This window comes from Simochromis diagramma, unplaced genomic scaffold (assembly GCF_900408965.1).
Source record: "Simochromis diagramma unplaced genomic scaffold, fSimDia1.1 OVJJ01000618.1, whole genome shotgun sequence".
In the NCBI taxonomy this organism is placed as follows: domain Eukaryota; kingdom Metazoa; phylum Chordata; class Actinopteri; order Cichliformes; family Cichlidae; genus Simochromis; species Simochromis diagramma.
In genome coordinates, this window is record NW_024387423.1 from 8,356,660 (window position 1) to 8,376,589 (window position 19,930).

The 19,930-nt window shown below is 40.3% G+C and overlaps 1 protein-coding gene across 3 annotated transcripts in view; it reads left to right on the forward strand.

The window, feature by feature from the left end:
- The first annotated feature begins 712 nt into the window (after positions 1-712).
- znf407 (zinc finger protein 407) overlaps positions 713-19,930 on the forward strand; it is a 161,583-nt gene continuing 142,365 nt past the window's right edge. Inside the window, exons 1-4 of one of the 3 annotated variants that reach the window (XM_040012705.1) lie at positions 713-719; positions 7,192-7,452; positions 7,627-9,825; positions 16,431-16,545. In XM_040012705.1, the coding sequence (XP_039868639.1) occupies positions 7,242-7,452; positions 7,627-9,825; positions 16,431-16,545 (2,525 nt within the window). In that variant the 5' untranslated portion in view covers positions 713-719; positions 7,192-7,241. Of the gene's footprint in view, positions 720-3,385; positions 3,508-3,661; positions 3,903-6,724; positions 7,453-7,626; positions 9,826-16,430; positions 16,546-19,930 lie in introns of those variants that run through there. The other 2 variants (XM_040012703.1, XM_040012704.1) reach the window with 2 other exon arrangements.

Consider the following 19,930-nt stretch of genomic DNA (forward strand, 5'->3'; position numbering starts at 1 on the left):
AAGCACTGAAGAGGAATGAGAAAAGAAGGTATAGTAATTCTGTGGTGAGCTATGCAAGTCCACTCTTACACGTTCCTCCCAGATAGCTTAGACTGGATATCCATTTCTTGGAAATTGGAGGTCCATTCATAAGACTAGGATAACATTTCCCTGCATATGTTTTCCTGCTACATTTTTCCAATGTGTCCCACCAACATGTTAAACTCTAGCAATGCATATTGTACAAACAGCCTTCAAAGTCTGATTGAAAGTTGGAGTTTAGTGAACTGACAACTAGTGGAAGCACTGATTACGAGCACATAATATTTCACATGAACTATTTTGCACTCTGTTATTTAAGCCCCTGAAGCCCTTGCATATGTTTTAAGTTATTTATTTTGATTGTAGTAGCTCAGTTTAAAATTACCTCAGCTTTAATAAGAATAATTAAGGTGTGATCTTATTAAATCTCAAGGTCTATACTAGAATTAAAGCTAGAGAAAAGGTAATGATCCTTTATCACAGAAGAAATTTTTTCATATGACAAAACGAGATTAAAAATGATGAATGAATTTCCAGGCTGCTTCTGTTTCCAGCTTCAGGGTCCTCACAATGTGTGTGCTGGCTCACTATCACACTGTCATTATTGCATATTGGGATACTCAAATGGAATAGGTGCCATTGTTAATATTATAAGTAACACCTGTGTTTTTTCTGCTCAGCTAACTCAGACGTCTGCTGTGAAATCCTTCTATTAAACATGACATTCACAGAGATTTGTTGCTAAGAAGAAATGAAAGACACCTGTGTCAACGGACCATGCTGTAATAACTGTTTAAGGCTATAGAATTAATAGAATAAATTTTTATTGTAATTTAATATACTGAGCAGCACTTCAACAATATTAACAAGCAAGTGTGTGTGTGTATATTTAATATATATGGTCCCTCATCCTATTCATGTAGCCCCTTCTGCTCGGGCTGACCGAGTGCTCAGTGAATATCTCAGGCAGCAGAAACCCAATAAAAAGGAGGGAGACGAGGAACCATCATGGAAGGACAGGCCCCTGCACGGTATGTACCACCGGCAGATAGAGGAGGTGGCTGATATCCAGAAATCCTACCAGTGGCTGGACAAAGCTGGACTGAAAGACAGCACAGAGGCACTAATCATGGCAGCACAAGAACAAGCTCTGAGTACAAGATCCATAGAGGCTGGGGTCTATCACACCAGGCAAGACCCCAGGTGCAGGCTGTGTAAAGATGCCCCAGAGACAATCCAGCACATAACAGCAGGGTGCAAGATGCTAGCAGGCAAGGCATACATGGAACGCCATAACCAAGTGGCCGGCATAGTGTACAGGAACATCTGTGCCGAGTATAACCTGGAAGTCCCGAGGTCAAGGGTGGTGGAGAATGACTGAGCTAAGATCCTGTGGGACTTCCAGATACAGACGGACAAAATGGTGGTGGCTAACCAACCGGACATAGTGGTGGTAGACAAACAGAAGAAGACGGCCGTAGTGATCGATGTAGCGGTTCCGAATGACAGCAATATCAGGAAGAAGGAACACAAGAAGCTGGAGAAATACCAAGGGCTCAGAGAAGAGCTCGAGAGGATGTGGAGGGTGAAGGTAATGGTGGTCCCCGTGGTAATCGGAGCACTAGGTGCGGTGACTCCCAAGCTAGACGAGTGGCTCCAGCAGATCCCGGGAATAACATCGGAGATCTCTGTCCAGAAGAGCGCAGTCTTGGGAACAGCTAAGATACTGCGCAGGACCCTCAAGCTCCCAGGCCTCTGGTAGAGTACCCGAGCTTGAAGGATAAACCGCCTGCAGGGGCGTGCTGGGTGTCATACATGCAATTAGTGGGGATGGGTTAATGGGTGATTTTTTACTTACATCTAGCATAATGTAATTCCCAAAGAGTAGGTACCTGAAACTTGGTATCCACCTGGTGTGCAGTGAGTTCTTAGAAGGTCTGAGAACAGCACATAAACAGTATCGGAATGTCATGCCCTTAAGAAAACACAAACAAATCTGGCAAAAACCTGACACCTTTCCCTATGCTATCCAGATACTGTTAACTGAAGTATTACTGTAGGGATTTACCTTACAATAAAAAGCACTTTGAGGTAACTGTATTTGTGATTTGGTGCTATATAAATAAAGCAGAAATGGTCTCAAACACACGTTAATACAGTCCTTTCTATTTATTAGTCACACATGATGATGCAGGTGTTTTGGTATGTTGTCTAAGGACAGGCAAGTAAACACCTGTGGTTTTCCGTTCAGTGACGGAGGCAGTGACGTGGACTGTGACCTTCTGACTCCCGAGTCACAGAAATTCAGACTATGCACTGTGCAATCTGGCTTTATTGTAAAGAGACCTGTTACGGTTAATGACTGATAATGAAAGTTCAATATGGGGTGTGATATGAATCAGTGTTGAATTATTATACACCCAGTTTTAATGGGGAAAAAAAGTTTGATGAAGTATGGAAGCATGGAATGAATAACACTAAATATGTTTAGGAATGAAGAATTCTTTTACTAGACAGCTGGAGAAAAATGAATGATTAATCCTTATGAAAAATGAAGCCTGGGGAAGATGGCGTTTGTGTCTTAAACCATCCATGTCATAGAATTTTGACTGTGATGAATTAAAGACATTTATTGGAAAAATAAACTGCATATTCATTCCTGGAGGTTTCATTTATCACCTTCTGACCTGTCAGACTACTTAATCAATTAATGCTGGTGCATAAATCTATCTTTAGTCGTTATAATGCTAACACTGTGTGTCACGTGGAAGTGGTGATTCATCATAGACCCAACCATTTTAGAAAATAAATAAATAATTCACTGTGACAACCCTTTCATAATCTGTGGTTTTAATTTTCTCTTTTCTTTCTTTCTTCTGTCTTTTTTCAAAAAAAATTACCAGCACACTAAGAGAAATAGTTTTCGCTATTTTACTGAATTACTTCAACACTGTATGCCATAATCTATTATTAATACAGCATGAAAAGAGTAGTCTACCAGAAAACTACAGAATTTCTTCTCAAGTAAAAAAACAAACAAACAAAACAAAACTTAATAAATACATACATAAAAAATAATAATTTTAGACATACGTGCATGATGTATTGAATTGCTGATTATATTGGTTTTCTGTAAATGGTGACTTTGAATGCATCACGTACTAACTTATGGCGTTCTACAGCATATTCAATAGTTTTACATTTTTGGTGTTAATTAGTAAGAACAATTAGTAACATATGTTTACCGACGGCTTTCCAACCACTAACTAAGCCTTCAAATGTCACGCATTTCAGTACTGTTACGCCGTTTTTAACTTTCCCACAGAACCAGAATGCATCATGTGATGAAATCAGCTGATGTAGAAAAAAAAACAAGAAGCCGCGGGCAGGAAGGCCGTCTTCTGTGACGCATGGCTCACGCTACGGTACGCCATTTGTGTCTAGCATCAAAAAGCGCGGACAGTGGAAATAAGCATATAACAAGAGGTAAGTTCAACTAGTATTTCACTGTACAGACATCCATATACTCGTATTGGCTTTTTTTAAACGATTGCGTACTCTCTTGAGTGTTATAAAGTACTGTTCCTGCAGCATAGAAGACAGTTTCCGAGGTCGACGTTAGCCTCCTTTTTGGGCCTCTGTGCTGCCGTCGTTTTCCAAGCCTAGGACCTGCGTAGACCCGCCTTATCTCCGTTCCGATTGGATATTTCTGCCGATGTTGAAGTTTAATTGGATGCGTTGTGCGTATATCAGAAGACCGTTGGAAAACATGTTGCTAGCAAGTTAGCAGCGGTATTAAGAAGTGGGACTGTAATGTTTCAGTCTTCTAGTGTTTAAGAGTATGAATCATTCAAGCGATGAAATGAGCGGCAAAGGAACATGTAGGGCTGTGGCACTGGCTGTCTCTCTCTTCGCTGCAGTTTTTATCGTGTTGTATAAAACATTTGTGGCTAACTTTACCAGTACTTCCAAGCTAGCACTGACGCCCAGTCGTTAAACTGCTTATATATCGACACATATAAAATTGGCAGTTTTTTATTTTGTTGTTTGTTTGTTTTTAAGTGGGCATTCAAGCGGAGTTGTGCACTGAAAGTAGTAACGAACTTGTTCAGGACCGCTGTCCGCTTTCCTTAGCTACAGACACAACACCGATAGAATTCTGCTGTTATAGTGAACTCACTGTTTGCGAGCCTTATATATATATATATATATATATATATATATATATATATATATATATGGACAGTCTTTACATGGTGATACTTCAGTTAATCCTGTAATCGTATGCTACCAAAATAAACGGTAGTTGGTGGTAGTGAGCACACCCTAGGTTATTCTCTAAGTTGGATACTTTAAAAGTCTGACTGGATGTCCTGCATATTTAAATATGATTGGGTCCAAACCCCCGAGGTCTGTGTTATGGCCCCTTAAAAACATGTAAGGGTATTAAACTGTATTATACACTCACAATTAGCGTTGTTACACATGAAGAAAGTGAGATTCATCAAATAAATCTCTCATCAGCTCACCCACAAATACATGGAATAATAATTTGTGTGCCTTATAATTCTTTCCACAGAAAAATATTTGATTGAGTACTGTAAATATTTGATTACTGTGATTCTTAAAATTTTATTTTGCCTGTATATTTGATTATGTATTTATTTGATTATGTTTTTATATTTGCAGCACATTTCGGTACTTTCAAAATTTGCAGTGTCTGTGCTGTTAAATTAGTAAAATTGTTTTCTAAATTTTCATGTAATTAAAGTTGTGACGTGTTGAGCTCTCAGGGCTGCTGTGTAGGGAATGTCCATCCATGGTGAATCCATGGATGGACATTCCCTATCCAGGGAATCCAGGGTGAAGGTGAGCTATCAAAGAAAAGTAATGAACACAAAAATGCTAAATTTAAACTTAAATATAACATAATTACAATGGAAGTAATGAAAGTAGACTGCATTGTGAATATTTAAAACTAAGCACACCCTTACTGCTTCCATAGGAATTAAGAAGGTGAGCAGCTGTTAGGTGCCACTAATTAAATGCACTTAATTAACTGATCATTAGCAAGTGTCAGCACCTTTGAAAAGCAGACGTTTTGTCAGTTTTTTGGTCTGGAGCCTTTAGCTGTGTGGTAAAGCAATGCCAAGGAGTGGATGTCCTAGAAAATTCACCCCATGGTCAGATTAGATCAAGCTAAAGCTGGGCTCAAACTGTGTCATGCAACAGGACAATGATCCTAAGCACAGCAGGAAATCTACGAGAGAATGGCTGAATAAGAAAAGAATAAAAGTGTTGCAATGAGCCAAAGTCAACACCTCAGCCTTATGGAAATGCTGTGGTGGGACGTTAATAAAGCAGTGCATGAAATAAGCCCTGCAAAAACCTCAGTGAATTGAAATTTCTCTACAGTGATGTGAGAGCCTGATAAAGTCACACAGGAAAATCTTTACTTTAAGTTATTGCTGCTAAAGGTGGATCATAGGGGGTACTTAGTTTTTCCACAGGACCGGATAGTGACTACTTTATTTTTATATAGTTCCTGTGAATATTATATGTCCTCAATTTGTTTGTGGATCTAATGAAAAAGCTGCACATTTTAATTCATTGGCTATATGAGTGAGAAAGTAGACTGTGGAAAAACACAAAGATAGGAAAGGATTTGAGAGTGTCGGTTAGCCACTGAACCTGAGATACATTATTTACAAACAAAATTACACAGAAAAGGGGGAGATTGAAATGTTTAATGATTAGTATTGACAGAAACCTTTTTGGTCAGATGAAGTCCAACTTGTTTGCCAAAGAACTGACGGGGACAGGTTTATTATAGTTAACTAACTAAACTAAAAGTACACGTGAAAAATGTTTTAGTTAAAAAAAAAAATAAAGATAAAAACTAGATTTTGAAAAAAATAACTGAAATGATTTTGTGAACTTTGAACACTAAAATGAAAGAAAATGAAATATCCTTAGTTTTGGTAATTGTTAGTTTGGTGAAATATTGTATTACTACTGGCCTGATGAGTTGTTAAAGATGTTAAATCATTCTGTGTTTTTATTACAATACCTGTACTAATTTTCCTAAATATTGCCTCAGACACATGCCCTCCAAACTAAACTGAAAAAATAAAATCCACCGTGGAAACTAACTGACACTAAACAGTTTTTTCGTTTTTAAATCCAAAACGAAACATTTCATTGTAGTCTGTCTAACTTGTATGTACAGAAGTTCAATCAAAAAGAATCCAATTTTTTAAAGAGGATACAATATTGGAGTAAATGGGGTAACAAAAGCAAATGAAATACACTGCAAAGACAGACATGTCAAGTAAATAAAGTTTGAGGAACAATACTTGATTTGCAGTCCACTGATCTGTGTTGGCCATTGTACATTTTTAGTACATTTATCACACAAAAGGTTTGAATTCCAGCAGAACTTAAATAAGCAGCAGCCAATTTTCTGGATGTCTGTGACTAACAATGTCTGTTTGGAAGCACTAGATGGCAACATTTACTTGTGCTTGGTCCGAGAATGCTGCAGAAGGAATACTTTTCAGAAGCTTGTTGTTAGCTGTTGTTTGTCTCGCTGAACTTAACTTTTTACTATTTTCTTTTCTTTTTTTTATAGCATACACTAAAGTGTATTTCAGACAAATAAAGATGTCTGACATTTTGTCTTCCATCTTCCCCCCTCTTTCAGGATTCTGACCCAGCTCTGATGATAGCGATCAGCTTCACTGTTGTGTGTAATCATAGCAGGATATGATATGGATGAAACAGTGATATCAGGAGAGGAAGCCATTGAGGAGAAAGTGGCTGAAAATAACATCAGTGGGCAAGTGCATACAGATGATGTGGAAATGGAGGAAACTGCAGGAGACTCGCCCAGTGCTGCTGAGCTCGATGAAGCAGATGAAGAAGTCATTGAGAGACCAAGTCCGAATTCTGCACCTAAAGACGGCGACAACCTCTGCACAGTTTGTGGCTTCTCAGCCAAATGCCCGAGATCACTGAAGATCCACTTTGCACGAAAGCACGGAAAGATGTCTGACAAAGCTGCACGACCTTTGGAGAAAAGTGCAAATATCTCTAATGTGAGTCCTGCTGAAATCCAGCAGGAGGCAGACATGGAGGCAGAGAGTGGCGCTGAGGTTAAACAGGAACAAGATTCTGATCGTGATGAACTGAGATCAGTCGCAAGTGACAAAGGCACAAACATGAAGGATGTAACTGAAAAGCAAAGTGTATTAGACAAACAGCAGGTAGAGCAAGAAGGAACAATCCCTACACAAGAGAGAAGAGTGAGCAAGCGAATCCCAAAACCCAAGATTATTCATTCCTGCAACTACTGTGGGCAGGAGTTTAGGGACAAGGCTCCTCTAGATGTTCACATCCAGAGATACCACACCAAAGACACCCCGTATACATGTGAGTATATCCTGTTCTCCACAGTTCTAAGCCTTTAGCATTACATGTGAATTAAGCATTGGCTTAATATAATATTTGTAATAGGTAGTAGAATAAAAAATGTGCCTGTCTTTTTTCTTTCTTTTTTTTTTTTTAAGTTTTATTTAACAATTGTATCTCTGAACTGTCTTTCAGTTGATGCTGATGAAAGCATAGATGACAGGGAGGAGGCTGTGGATCCTGGCAGTAGCATGAAGGCTACTTCAACACGAGTGACACCCAAACGCACCCTCAGCAGGTTCCAGCTGAAGTGCGCAAACTGTGATTTTAGGGTCAGCACAGCTACGCTGCTGGAGAACCATGCTCGTGTCAAACACCTTGACCAGGACTGGTACCGTTGCAAATTGTGCAACTTTCTTTCTGCCACATCTGAGTGGATGGATTCTCACCTGTCCTCAGATAGCCACATGCAGCAGCAGGAGAAAGAGAGCAAGAGCTCAAAATCTGAAGTATATGTCGACAGGGTAAGCAGAGATGGTGCTGGAGATGGTGCTGTTATAGATGACGTAGCTCAGATGCTCGGGGGAGAAGGGGTAGATACGTTGACAGGAGGAGAACAGGAAACCGACGAGGCAGCTGAGGCTGCCAAAGCCGTGTTAGCTGAGGAGGAAGAGTTAGAGCTGGGACCTCCCAGTAAGAAAAGAGGAAGACCAAAGCAAGGCTCCACAACCACATGTGGATACTGTGGCCTGGTGGTGTCCAACGCCACCAACCTCAGTGTTCATGTTCGCCGTAAACACAGCAAAGATTATGGCTACAGCTGCACTCTGTGCAACTACAGCTGTGTGACCAAAGGAGATATGGATCGTCACTGTTTAACAAAGAAGCATGTTAGACGTGCACAAGAATGCACAAGTAAGAACCCAATCACAAATCACATAAGTACATCAATTCAGGAAACCAAGGAGCCGAATACCACCGTAGAGACCACCGGCACAGAGGAAGAATCTGATGACACAGCTTCCAAAGAACACGGTGGAGACGAGCAAACTCAGCCAGAGGCAAACCAGAAAAAAAGTAAATATGACTCTGTCAATGCCTGCAGCCTCTGTGATTTTGTTGCTCAATCTATTCCGTCCCTCCATCTTCACGTCAAGAGAAAACACACCAGAGATTTTGAGTATGTCTGTTTAGCGTGCAGTTACTATGCTGTAACAAGCAGGGAAATGTCCCGCCATGCAAGCACAGAGAAACACAAGCAGAAAAGTCAGAAATATCTGGAACAAAAAGGGAGCGAAGGACAAAGAGCCTTAGCACTCCCTCTAAAGCTGAACGATGTCACGGAGCTTCCTGCAGCAAATTCTAACCCTGAATGTGAATCCGTGAGTCCCGCAGAGGTGTCTGAATCCTGTCCCATAGACAGTCAATCTGTGGAAGGCCAGAATACACCTGCGCCCTGTGTCACCACAGAGCTGGTTAATGATGTGCTTGTAGGTGGAGATGAGAAGCAAGCAAATGCAATTACATCTCCTGCTTGTGGTGAACCAGAGATGACCATTGAAGCGACTGAGCTAACAGCAGATTCTGAAGCCCAGCAGGATGAAGAATGTCAGCTTTCAGTCTCTGAGTTGGCACAGCCAGAGAGCCAGGAACAAGAGGGGAAACAAGCAGATGATGAACATTTAAAGGTAGACGTTATGACTAGAGACACACAAATGTCCAAAGCCCTTCCCTTTGATGCCTGTATTGTATCTGTGAAGTTCCTAGCTGAGCAGGAGCAGGCTGCACAGGAAGGTCTGTCTCTGGAAGGTGAAGCCACCATGATATGTTTGACTGGAGGATCACCAGTGACCTCTGGCTTAGTGTCTCCCAGCTCCACATACGTCAAGAAGCTCAAACCCAAGGAAGCAAAGGTGAGGGAGGAAACCAAAGGAAGCAACTCTCGCATACGCTGCGAGGACTGCGGATTCATGGCGGACGGCATCAGCGGCCTCAACGTCCACATCTCGATGAAGCATCCTTCCAAGGAGAGGCATTTCCACTGTTTGGTCTGCGGCAAGTCCTTCTACACCGAGAGCAACCTGCACCAGCACCTGACCAGCGCTGCCCACCTTCGCAACGAGCAGAACAGTGTGGAGGAGCTGCCCGAAGGGGGCGCAAGCTTCAAGTGTGTCAAGTGCACGGATCGATTTGAATCAGAGCAGGATCTGTTTTATCACATCAAGGAGAAACACGAGGAGCTCCTGAGGGAGGTCAACAAGTACGTGCTAGAGGACACGGAGCAGATCAACCGCGAACGGGAGGAGAACCAGGGCAACGTGTGCAAATACTGTGGCAAGGTGTGCAAGAGCAGCAACTCTATGGCCTTCCTGGCACACATTCGCACTCACACCGGTACGTACGCTTGCTTTCTTGAACTGTTCCTTCTCCCTCTTTTTTTGGACCTTGTTCCCACACAGTGAATATGCATCAATGCAGTATGTTTGTTTTTTTGTGTAAAAGCAAGCCACAGCTATGATTCTTCTTTTTTACTTGCGCTATTAAAAACAAGGGCACATTAATGAGGCACCTGCAGCCCACAGTGAGTTTGCTAAAACATTACATGACAACATAGTTTTAGGAAGGTGCTCATAATCCTTTGTAAACCTCATCTTTACTGCAAATATTGAAATTATTAACTTGGTAATGCATATTTTAAGTGCTTGGAATTGCAATTTATCCATTTATTTCCGCTTAGAAAGCTGCTTGTGATTTAAAAAAGTGAAAATGTATCATATATTCACATACACTTTATTAACAATTGCACTTCCCAGTTCTTACACAAATGACTAAACCTTCTATAAGTGATACAGATTGGCTTGGTGGTTATTATCAGATTCAGTCCAGAAATTGCAAAAGGAAAGAAAAGCTGTCATTTGTGTAGCTCCTCAGCTATTAGGCCTTTGTTTTAGGTCCCAAAGTATTGGGCGCCTCTTCTTTTGGCAGTTCAAGCTAATGTTAGAGCTACTATCTACTTCAGCCAGGTAATAGCTGTTTCAGTAGAGGTGAAGGTAAAGACTGATTGAGCTTCAGACCAGCAGGAGAGACGCTAATGGACCCCAGATTGGGATTCCCTGAGCAACGCTTGGTCAGAGACATGTGCGACTCATAATTGATGTGTCCATTACTAGGACTCAGTTGTAATTATAGTCAATAAGTCTCTGTAAATGTGTTAAAGCTTAGGCTAAAAGCATTGGAGGTCCAAAGAGAGGTGGGCTAATAATTTAAAATAATCAATGCAGACGTATTCAAAGCCTTTAATTTCCCTCGTGTCTGTACGTCCATGTTTGTGCGCTCGTATGCCTGGTGAATGTGTGTATATGTCAGCCTTCATGGCTAGCTGATTATCCTCAATCCATTAAGATTTATCTTGTCATTTATAATGCAAAGCAGGCCTGCGTTGGTCAGGACTTCGGCTGGGAAATGTCCGGCAGGTTAAGAACATGGGGCTCTCCATTACTTTTCCCTGACCATGTGTATTAATTGCTTTTAAAATCAACTTAATGCAGGAACGAGATGTGAGGGCGCCATCAATAAATGCCCCTCTCTGCCTCCTATGGTCCATCCCCCTTTCAGCCGAAACTTTAATGGGACTTTAATTGAAGTCCATGCTCTGTGCTTACCATGTGTGTGTATGATTGTGCCCTTGTGTTTCTGTGTGTGTGTGTGTGTGTGTGTGTGTGTGTATGTAAATGTGTGTTGAAGAAAAGATAAAAACAGGATGGTTTGATATCCTGTGACAGTGGATGGTTTGTGTGGGGGATTGTAGTTTTGCTACGTACCGCTTTTGTAGTAAACACAGAAATGATACTTCCAGTATGTCTTATCTAAGTACATACTGTGTGGTGTACTTCATAATGTAGGCTAAAACGATTGTATAGTAAATACTGTTCAATTAGTGAAACTGCAGTACTGGAATTTTACAGACAAGAAAACATCCTTTCTGCCAGTCACCTTGTGTGCCAAAGTCATATTTTTCACAGCTTAGACCAAACTGCTTAAAGCTGTAAGAATTAGAGGTTAAAATCTTGATGATTAATGTTGAGCTTCCACTTTCTTCTTATTAATGGTTAGTCTATACGTATTCATAATTCCACCCTCTGTCATAATTCTTGAGTTTTGAGGGCACTTACTTAGTGTTACTTAAGAAAATGAAAGCTTTGACACTGAGGTCCCAACTCGAGGCTTCGAGTCAAGGGCACATTCCAGGGGTTCAAATGATCACTACTTCATTTTTATTATTGTTTTTTTTTTTTTTAGGTTTACCTATTTTTATGCAGTAGAGTTGTTTTCTTGTTTATGAGACTGCATCTCCACTTTCCTCAATGCTGTCTTGTTTCCAGAAAGCACCCATTTCACTTCATTTTGACGACATATGTCAGTTGTTATTATTGCTAAGTTCCCTCATTACAGTGAATTATTCACCTTTTTATGTGCTGGTCATTTATTCTGGGAGTTTGTTTGTGAGGCCGACTGCGGAGCAGCACGGTGGGGGTCTGCCAGTTTCTGAGCTGGGAGCACGTCCAGATCCTTTTAATTAAGACCTAGTTTTTATTCACTTGATTAATCAGAGAAATCAGGAGACGGCAGTGGGAGGCTGCACACAGATTTGTCAATTTGTCCCTTAAAGGAATCGCATACACATGCTCGCATTTTGCCAATGAGGGCGCAGCTAAAATTTGCATTTTGAGGTAAATTGGTCACTTTTTCACTGGAGTGAGCTGTCTGACCTCAGACCGAGCCTTAAAGCAATGATAACACATGTTATCCACTCTTGCTAGTATGCAGGATGTAATTTGTGTTTGTAGCAATAGCCAGGAATTAAAATGATAGGTGCTCCACTGGTCTGCTGTATAGTGTTAAGTTTAAACACTTTAGTGATGGTTTAACCCATACTGGCTTTTGATACAAACATTTCTAGGATCTTTAAATCCTTACAGATGATTTTTGTCATTTAGCATGTGTAGAAGAAATTAAAAAGCAATTGACTCTTGTAATTTCTAATCATCACAGTGTATTTTATTTCTAGCCTGTTTTGGTAGCCAAGAATACCCAGAAAGGTTACATAAAGGCTGCTTTTGACTGCTCCGTTATTGTCGAGAGGTTGCTACAGCACGTAGATTCTCACGGTCAATTTGGACTCCCTTCCTGATGGAATACGTGTCTCATCCGAGAATTGAACCATGGAATGTTTATTTCTTAAGCGAACCCCCACACATTAAACCACTCCATGCAACACAAAAAAAACAAACCAAAAAAAAGGTCCCAAAGAGAAGGGGTTTTTTTAAGGATAAAAAATTAGATGCTGATTTATTAGAATAGATGAGATATATCTGAATAGATGAGATGCTGATTTATCAGCATTAAACTAATCAGCGAATTAAATTTTGGCAAATAAAAAGTTGAAAGCTGGACGAAAGCAGAGAGCAGACCAATGCAACACTGAAGTATTTACAGCTTTGGATTTAATAGCTCATTTTCCATGCCAATGCATCGTGCTGCAGGACCCACCTTTTGCTGGAGGGTTCGGGGGGTGGGGGGGGACGTACAGTGGGATGCTTATTCATACCTCTACACACCATCACCATCCACCCTTGAGGTGGTACCATATGCTGCTCTATAGACCTTAAATCCAGAGGGAGAAAGACAACGTTTTTAGCACTATAGAAACACAAATGGGAACGGCGGTGATTATGAAGAAAAGACGTTTATGATGACTCTAAACTTTTTGCTTGAAAGGGTAGAGTGAAGGAAGCGAACTGGAGTTGTTCAGACAGAAAAGGAGGCCTTATCAGGAGTTTTAGTCTGAAGTTATCTTATAGGATATTTCAAACCTATAATGGAAGGTAGTTGATTTGTGAAAAAAAAAAATCAGTAAGGCAGAACAGAAATGTTCTTTATCTTCTTTTTGTTTATTTTTGCCTTCTTGGTTATTCGTGGAACGTGGTTTTACATTTTGTTTAGGAGGAAATCCCAGTTCGCTTTTACCCTAAATACTTACTTGATTTTTGGAAATGTTATACTTGGAAGAAAAGAGTGTTTTTTGTCTATAACCCGTCATGAGACTGATAAATTATTAGCATGTGTGTGTTTTTCCCCATTAAGCTGAGTTTATTAAGTGTGAAGTTTAAGTATATATGTCTGATAATGTCACGAGGTTTCTTTTGACTTACAGGCTTGAGTCCTTTTAATAGGAAGTGGGGGATATAGTGGCAGCGTTACGCACTGGGTGTCTAAAGAATGGTGGTATGGAGTTGCATGATGGGAAATTAAATGTAATTTTGGATCCTGGGCCATATTAAGAGGCAGAATCTTTCGACTGTGTTGCTTCAGTGTTTCAGTTTGTCTTTAATGTGTCCGGTGTCTGTTTCTGAACTTTCTGGAGTATAATGCTGAACTCCTATAGAGCTTCTTTTAATAAAACCACATATTTTAAAGGTTTTTTGCTTTTTTGTGTGTTCACAGTTGCCATCAGACTTTTATGCGTGGTGCTTTTCTCTTCCTATCCTCCCCCTCTTGCATTCTGTTAAAGTATGTGTTTCACACTTTGTGCTGACAGGAACAGGTGAAAATTTTCCTCTAAAGAATCATGTTTAATATTCATGTGACTTGTGGCACCGCATTAACCATGTTCCAATGCACCCACTGTAATGCAGAGTAAATCTGTTTTTGCAGGCTAAAACAAGTAAAAACAAGGCAACAGATTAAAATAAACTTTGACTGAACACCCGCAAGACTGTTCACAGATGAAACCGCAGTATTGAAACTGCAGAATAGTGGAAGTGGAGCAAAATGTGTTTATTTGTATGAAATTATCAGCTATTATTCTTTTCCTCTAAACATGAAAGTTAAAGCCAAGGCTGTGACAGGGGTGTGCATCATGTGCGAGACGTGTGTGTGTGTGTGTGTGTGTGTGTGTGTGTGTGTGTGTGTGTGTGTGTGTGTGTGTGTGTGTGTGTGTGTGAGCACGTAGTGAAACATTGCAAGAGGTTCTTCTCTCCTCTCAGGAAATTAATTAGTCATTCCCTGTCTCATCTGGGATGTGCAGGAGCCACATCGCCCCTATGTGGATGGCAATATTAATTTAACATGACACTGCATTGATGGTCAATTTCAGTTTCACGGAGGCTGTTTAAGTGGAGTGGTAGAGTATTAATGTGATAAGATGTGAGAACTGAGGGACGTTACATCGCTCTCCTTTCTGCCATGTTTCATACTCAGCCAGCCATCTGGACAAATCAGCTCCCCACACGCCTCTCTCTCTCTCTCTCTCTCTCTCTCTCTCTCTCTCTCTCTCTCTCTCTCTCTCTCTCTCCTCAACTTTAGGTTGCATATGAGTGTGTGTGTGTGTGTGTGTGTGTGTGTGTGTGTGTGTGTGTGTGTGCATGTGTGAGTGAGTGAGAAGGGGGAAGAATGATTGTCTCTCCTTCTGTTTGTCCACGGGTGATTATTGTTTATGAATATAATGTGTGTGTCTGCAAGCGCATGCAAAGGTGTGAGGTGGGGCTCTGAATCTAGATGCAGGTAGGTGTAGGTGTGACGGTGGGTGTGGTGTGAGTGTGTGCATCTGTCTTTTTTTATGGGTGTTGCTGAGTTTGTTTTGTAATCTTTTTTTTCTTCTTCTTTTAATTAATTTGTGTGTGTGTGTGTGTGTGTGTGTGTGTGTGTGTGTGTGTGTGAGAGACAGTGAGAGAGAGAGAGAGAGAGAGAAAAAGTGTCACTTTATTAAGGTGTGAAGGGTAGAGTTTTGGACAGAGATATTTGTTTTTTGCCTTTATTTGCTCTTGTTTTTATGCTGTGGTGATGTGTGTGTGTGTGTGTGTGTGTGTGTGTGGTATACTATGGAGACATGTGAAATGAAGAGGTTGTCTTTGCCCATGTGTTGACCCACCCCCCCCCCCACTCCCCGTCCCTTGTGTTTATGGGCCTTGTTAGCACAGGCTTGCCTTTCAATCTTCGTTACCGGCATAAAATTCAATGTGTCGTACTTCCAGCTCACAGCAAGTGAACCGTGTATGAACGAATTAGTAATCTACACAAAGTGCTTAATCAAATCAGCGGCTGCCCCTGGAATAAATATTGTACAACGTCTTGGGATATTCACCGGGAGAGGCTGAGGGTTTGCTCAAAGATGCATACGTGGATATTACACCAGGCTGCCACTTATATTGGAGTGTCATACTGTGCCGTGCCGCTGTTGAACAAAATATTCATGTTACTTACTAATTATAGCTTGAATCTTTGAAGAAATGTAAACTTGCATTTGTAATATGCATTTTTCTGTGTTCTATATTTAAAATTTGAGATTGTGTAGCATGTCCAACATTCTTTTTTTCCTTCTCTTTGAGCTGGTAGATGTGAGTGCATCACAGAGATAGTACAGGCATTGGCCCTCACCCGCGCTCTGCTCTTAAATGATGAATAGCAGGAAGAAGCTTTGCCACTCTCTCAAATGCTACCCCGCCCTCAGGACTTATTAATGACAATAATTAGGGAGAAACCTCCCTGCGAAGCCCGCCAGAGTGATTAGCGCTTTAATGATGGAATGGGCGGTAGTGAGCGCACACAGAATTGATTTACGTATTCGCCCTGACCTTTGGAATCCAATTTACGCATCCACAGGCAAAGGAAGAGTAGGTAAGAGATGAAGGAGAGTGACAAGGATAGATAGAGAGTGAAAGAAGAGCTGCTTGGCACTTGGAGTGTGACTGTAGTTTTTATGGGGGCTGGAGTAAGGGCATCTGTTTCTATAATTCTGAAGTCATTTCGTAGCTGTGAAGTAGATTGAAGCCCTACCACAGAACTAATAACAGTTCTCCACGCCTGGCATTGAAAAATGATCCGTAATGTAAAATCAGATTTCTGCCCAGCGCTTACGCAGTCGTGTTTTATTAAAATTGCCGTTTCTTTCAAACATAATATTATTGTTGCATGTGATTTCTCCGTGCTGTGTTTTGCAGGATCTAAGCCCTTCATGTGCAAGATCTGCAACTTCGCAACCGCTCAGCTGGGAGACGCCAGGAACCACGTGAAGAGACATCTCGGCATGCGAGAGTACAAATGCGACATATGTGGGTGAGTTACTCGGAGTATGCCGTTCTTAAGGGTAACAATTCGCAGAGTCGAGGGGGGTCAAACAACGGCTTTGCTCACACAAATTTGGAGTGAAGGATGATCCAACCATTACAGCTCTGGACATTTACAAGAAAAAGTCAAGCAATAACATGAAAATCTACGAGTCGGGGAATGTGTTTGTTTTAGTGTTACATCTAATGACTCTCACCTGAGGATTCAATTGCAAATCAATAAGAACGTATTTAGTCACTTGTCTCACATTTGATTGGATGCACATTTCTAATAGAGATATTTCACAGTTTGCTGAAAAGCTGCCGCAGTTTTCAAGTTGAAGCTCAAAATTGAGACAAGCGTTTGGTTTGCTCCTCCTGTTGAGTGTGGCCTGCTGATTATCTATTGTACAGCCCACTTTAAATTGCATTTGTCTCAGGCTAATTCATAATTCAAACCCATTTAACCCTGCCTGGTCATAATAAGAGACGTGGCATTGGTTTGCTTCATTTGCTAATGTGATGCAGACAGCTTTTTATACTTATCTGTCACACACGTCCACAGATTGTGATTAGTTTGCCTTTTGAGAACCTTGCTGTCCATTTAATGCCTTAATGTTCTGTTTGAAAACCCAAATCCATATTCTGCTATTTAATAAGAAAGTAAACCGATCAATGTAAAACTATTTACAAAAAAATTGTAGCTGTGCAAAAATAATCGAAACAAGGTAAAGGCAGTTTTCTTGTATTTATTTCTTGTGACGCTCATAGTGGCAACAACACCAAAAGACAAAACACAACAAAAAAACACCTGGAAATCTGAGCAGCGACGTCTTTTTATTCCAGAAATATTGGCTCAAGTTACCCAAAAATATTTAGCACAGTTTGGGTACAAATAATTTTCTTTCAGCCAAACTACACCCTCCAACCACAGGAAGAATGCAGATAGCTAATGTTACAGCTTGGCTGAGGGTGGCCAGCTTTATGTTTGCATCCTGTCATGTTTGGCCTTTTCAAAGTGGTAGATGCATACTTTGATAACATTATTATCTTTAATAAATGGTTAAAAATGAATGGATAAATAAATGGTAAATAATGTTTAATTAATCTTAAATTTAGTTCAACAATGGCAGGCTTATTAGTGTTTACTGATCGGTTAATAGGTGTTGAATAAACCATCAACAAGCATTAACTGGGTGGTTAAAGTAAAGTTGAAACTGATGTTCAAAAGTCTTTGTATATGGTTGATAAAGTCTGTGTAATGAATATTTAAACTTTAATTAATTTTTACAGATAACTTTATATTGTACTTGATCAAATAATGCAAAACTGGGAAATCACAAGGCTATGAACTTTGAGGGTGTGGTTGGTGTCCTGTGTCTTTCACTGTTTTTAGAAAATGTTTAGTTTTAATTTAGTTTTTTTATTAGTTTCAGTGTTAGTTAAATTACTATTATATTAAATTTTATTATTGGAGTCATATAAATGTATGCAAGATTTAGGTAAATCCGTACAAGTATTACGGTAAAAACACAGAACCTTTTGAAAGCAATTCACTCACAGTCTCATAGACATCCAGACTGTCTATCAGTGCCTCATATGTCATAAAAACTTTACTAAACCAACAAAGAATAAAACTTCCTCTGATTTATTTATTTTTTGTTCTGGTTTTTATGACCCCTCGGCTGTAAAAGGCTGTTGGGGTATTGTCATCATCCCGCCGTGCAGGCAGCTTGGACACCTAGGTTTGTAAATGAGATAACTCGAAAACAAAGTGATGTAGGAGCTTCAAATTGATACCATACTGCATCTAATTAAATCTTGGATGAGTTCAAATCTCATAGGTCAAGTTTTCTGAAAATCTTGTGAAATCGATTACTCAAGAAAGAAGCCACTTAGGATTTTCAAATTGATACCAAAGGTGTGTCTATTAGGAGGCTGAAAGGCAGCACTGGTGGTTGCCAGTATTTTTTAGCTAGTTCACAAAGTCTTTTCAGAAAATGAAAGAAACATGTGTTTTGTGTGAATGTGAGAGTGAATGAATAGTGGAATCGTAAAGCACTTTGGGTGCCTAGAAAAGCGCTATATAAATGCAATCCATTATTGTTTTTCTATGTTGCAACAACCTCTACTAAACGGCAGCATTTGGTGGCCTCAGACTCGGGACACAGTTACAGCAGGCTGTCTTGACCATGTCTATAAACCTAAATGCACTGACTTGCTGCTGATAAGGCATAAACGAACAGTTGAACAGATGTACCTGATAAAATGACCAGTATGTGTAAATAATATGAACAGAAATCATACTATAGTAATGATTATTTAACGTGAGTAATTTTAATTAGGTTCGTCAAGATTGTTAAATATCACTTTATAATTATACATTTTAGTTTACAATAACGAAAATTATATATCTTATCAGTTGACCATTTATTAATCACGTTATTATATCCCTCTGCATTGTGATATAGTTGCCAGGTGTAGTTTGGCAAAAAGAAAAATGGTTTCTACATTAAACTTTTCACACCAAGGTTTGCAGATTTATTTATTTTTTTGTGAGTAGCTGGGTCTTGATTTCTGGAAAGCAACGATTAAAGCTGAGTTCAAATGTATCCTGTTGGCACTTTGAGCAGCACCAGGCCAGTGCCGTTTGCTTCTATTATACAGGACAGGCTGAAAAAGAAATGAATAACACGTATATTTCATTTTGGTGCGTACCATCCCTTTAACATGCGAATCCACTTACTCCAGTCCTTAAAAGACAATTGTATTGCTGCTTTTAAAATATCCATTTATTTTGCTTTCTCTTCTGTACAAATAATCCTAATTGGAAGTTTATGTAGGTAACCACCAGCCCGCAAATACCCAGTAGTGCAAGAGTACAGTTATTATTGCACTACCGTCTACCCCCTACATGTAGACCATATGTTGCGCTCAGCTCCTTTCATTCCCGTGGTAGACCTCCTCATTGCCGTGCCATGTTCAGATGGACGTGTTAAGCTGTTTAACATGCAGACGGGGAATACAATAAATTGTGGGATTTCCGGCTTTGTTCCCGTCGAGCTTCTGCAGCTGCACGTTCGCTAAGATGAAGACATATGCAGCGTTATTAGTTTCTCCCTCTGTGTGATTCTGTATAAACCGTTCCGTTTAGTTCAGTCACGGGCCGACTTTTTTTTCCCCGTTGTTGTTCTTCTAAAGCCGAGCGGAGCAAATGTGTTTATTTGCTCCCGCTGATGTTCGCAAACATATTACAGCAGGAGCAAACAAGCTTTGGTTTAAACACAGCTTCTCCTTTAATGAGAGGAAAGTCTCATGTTTCACAAGCCCTCCAGCTGAAAAACCCTCCTCTCTCCCAAGTGCTGCAAATGTGCTGCGCTTTGACCAAGTGTCTG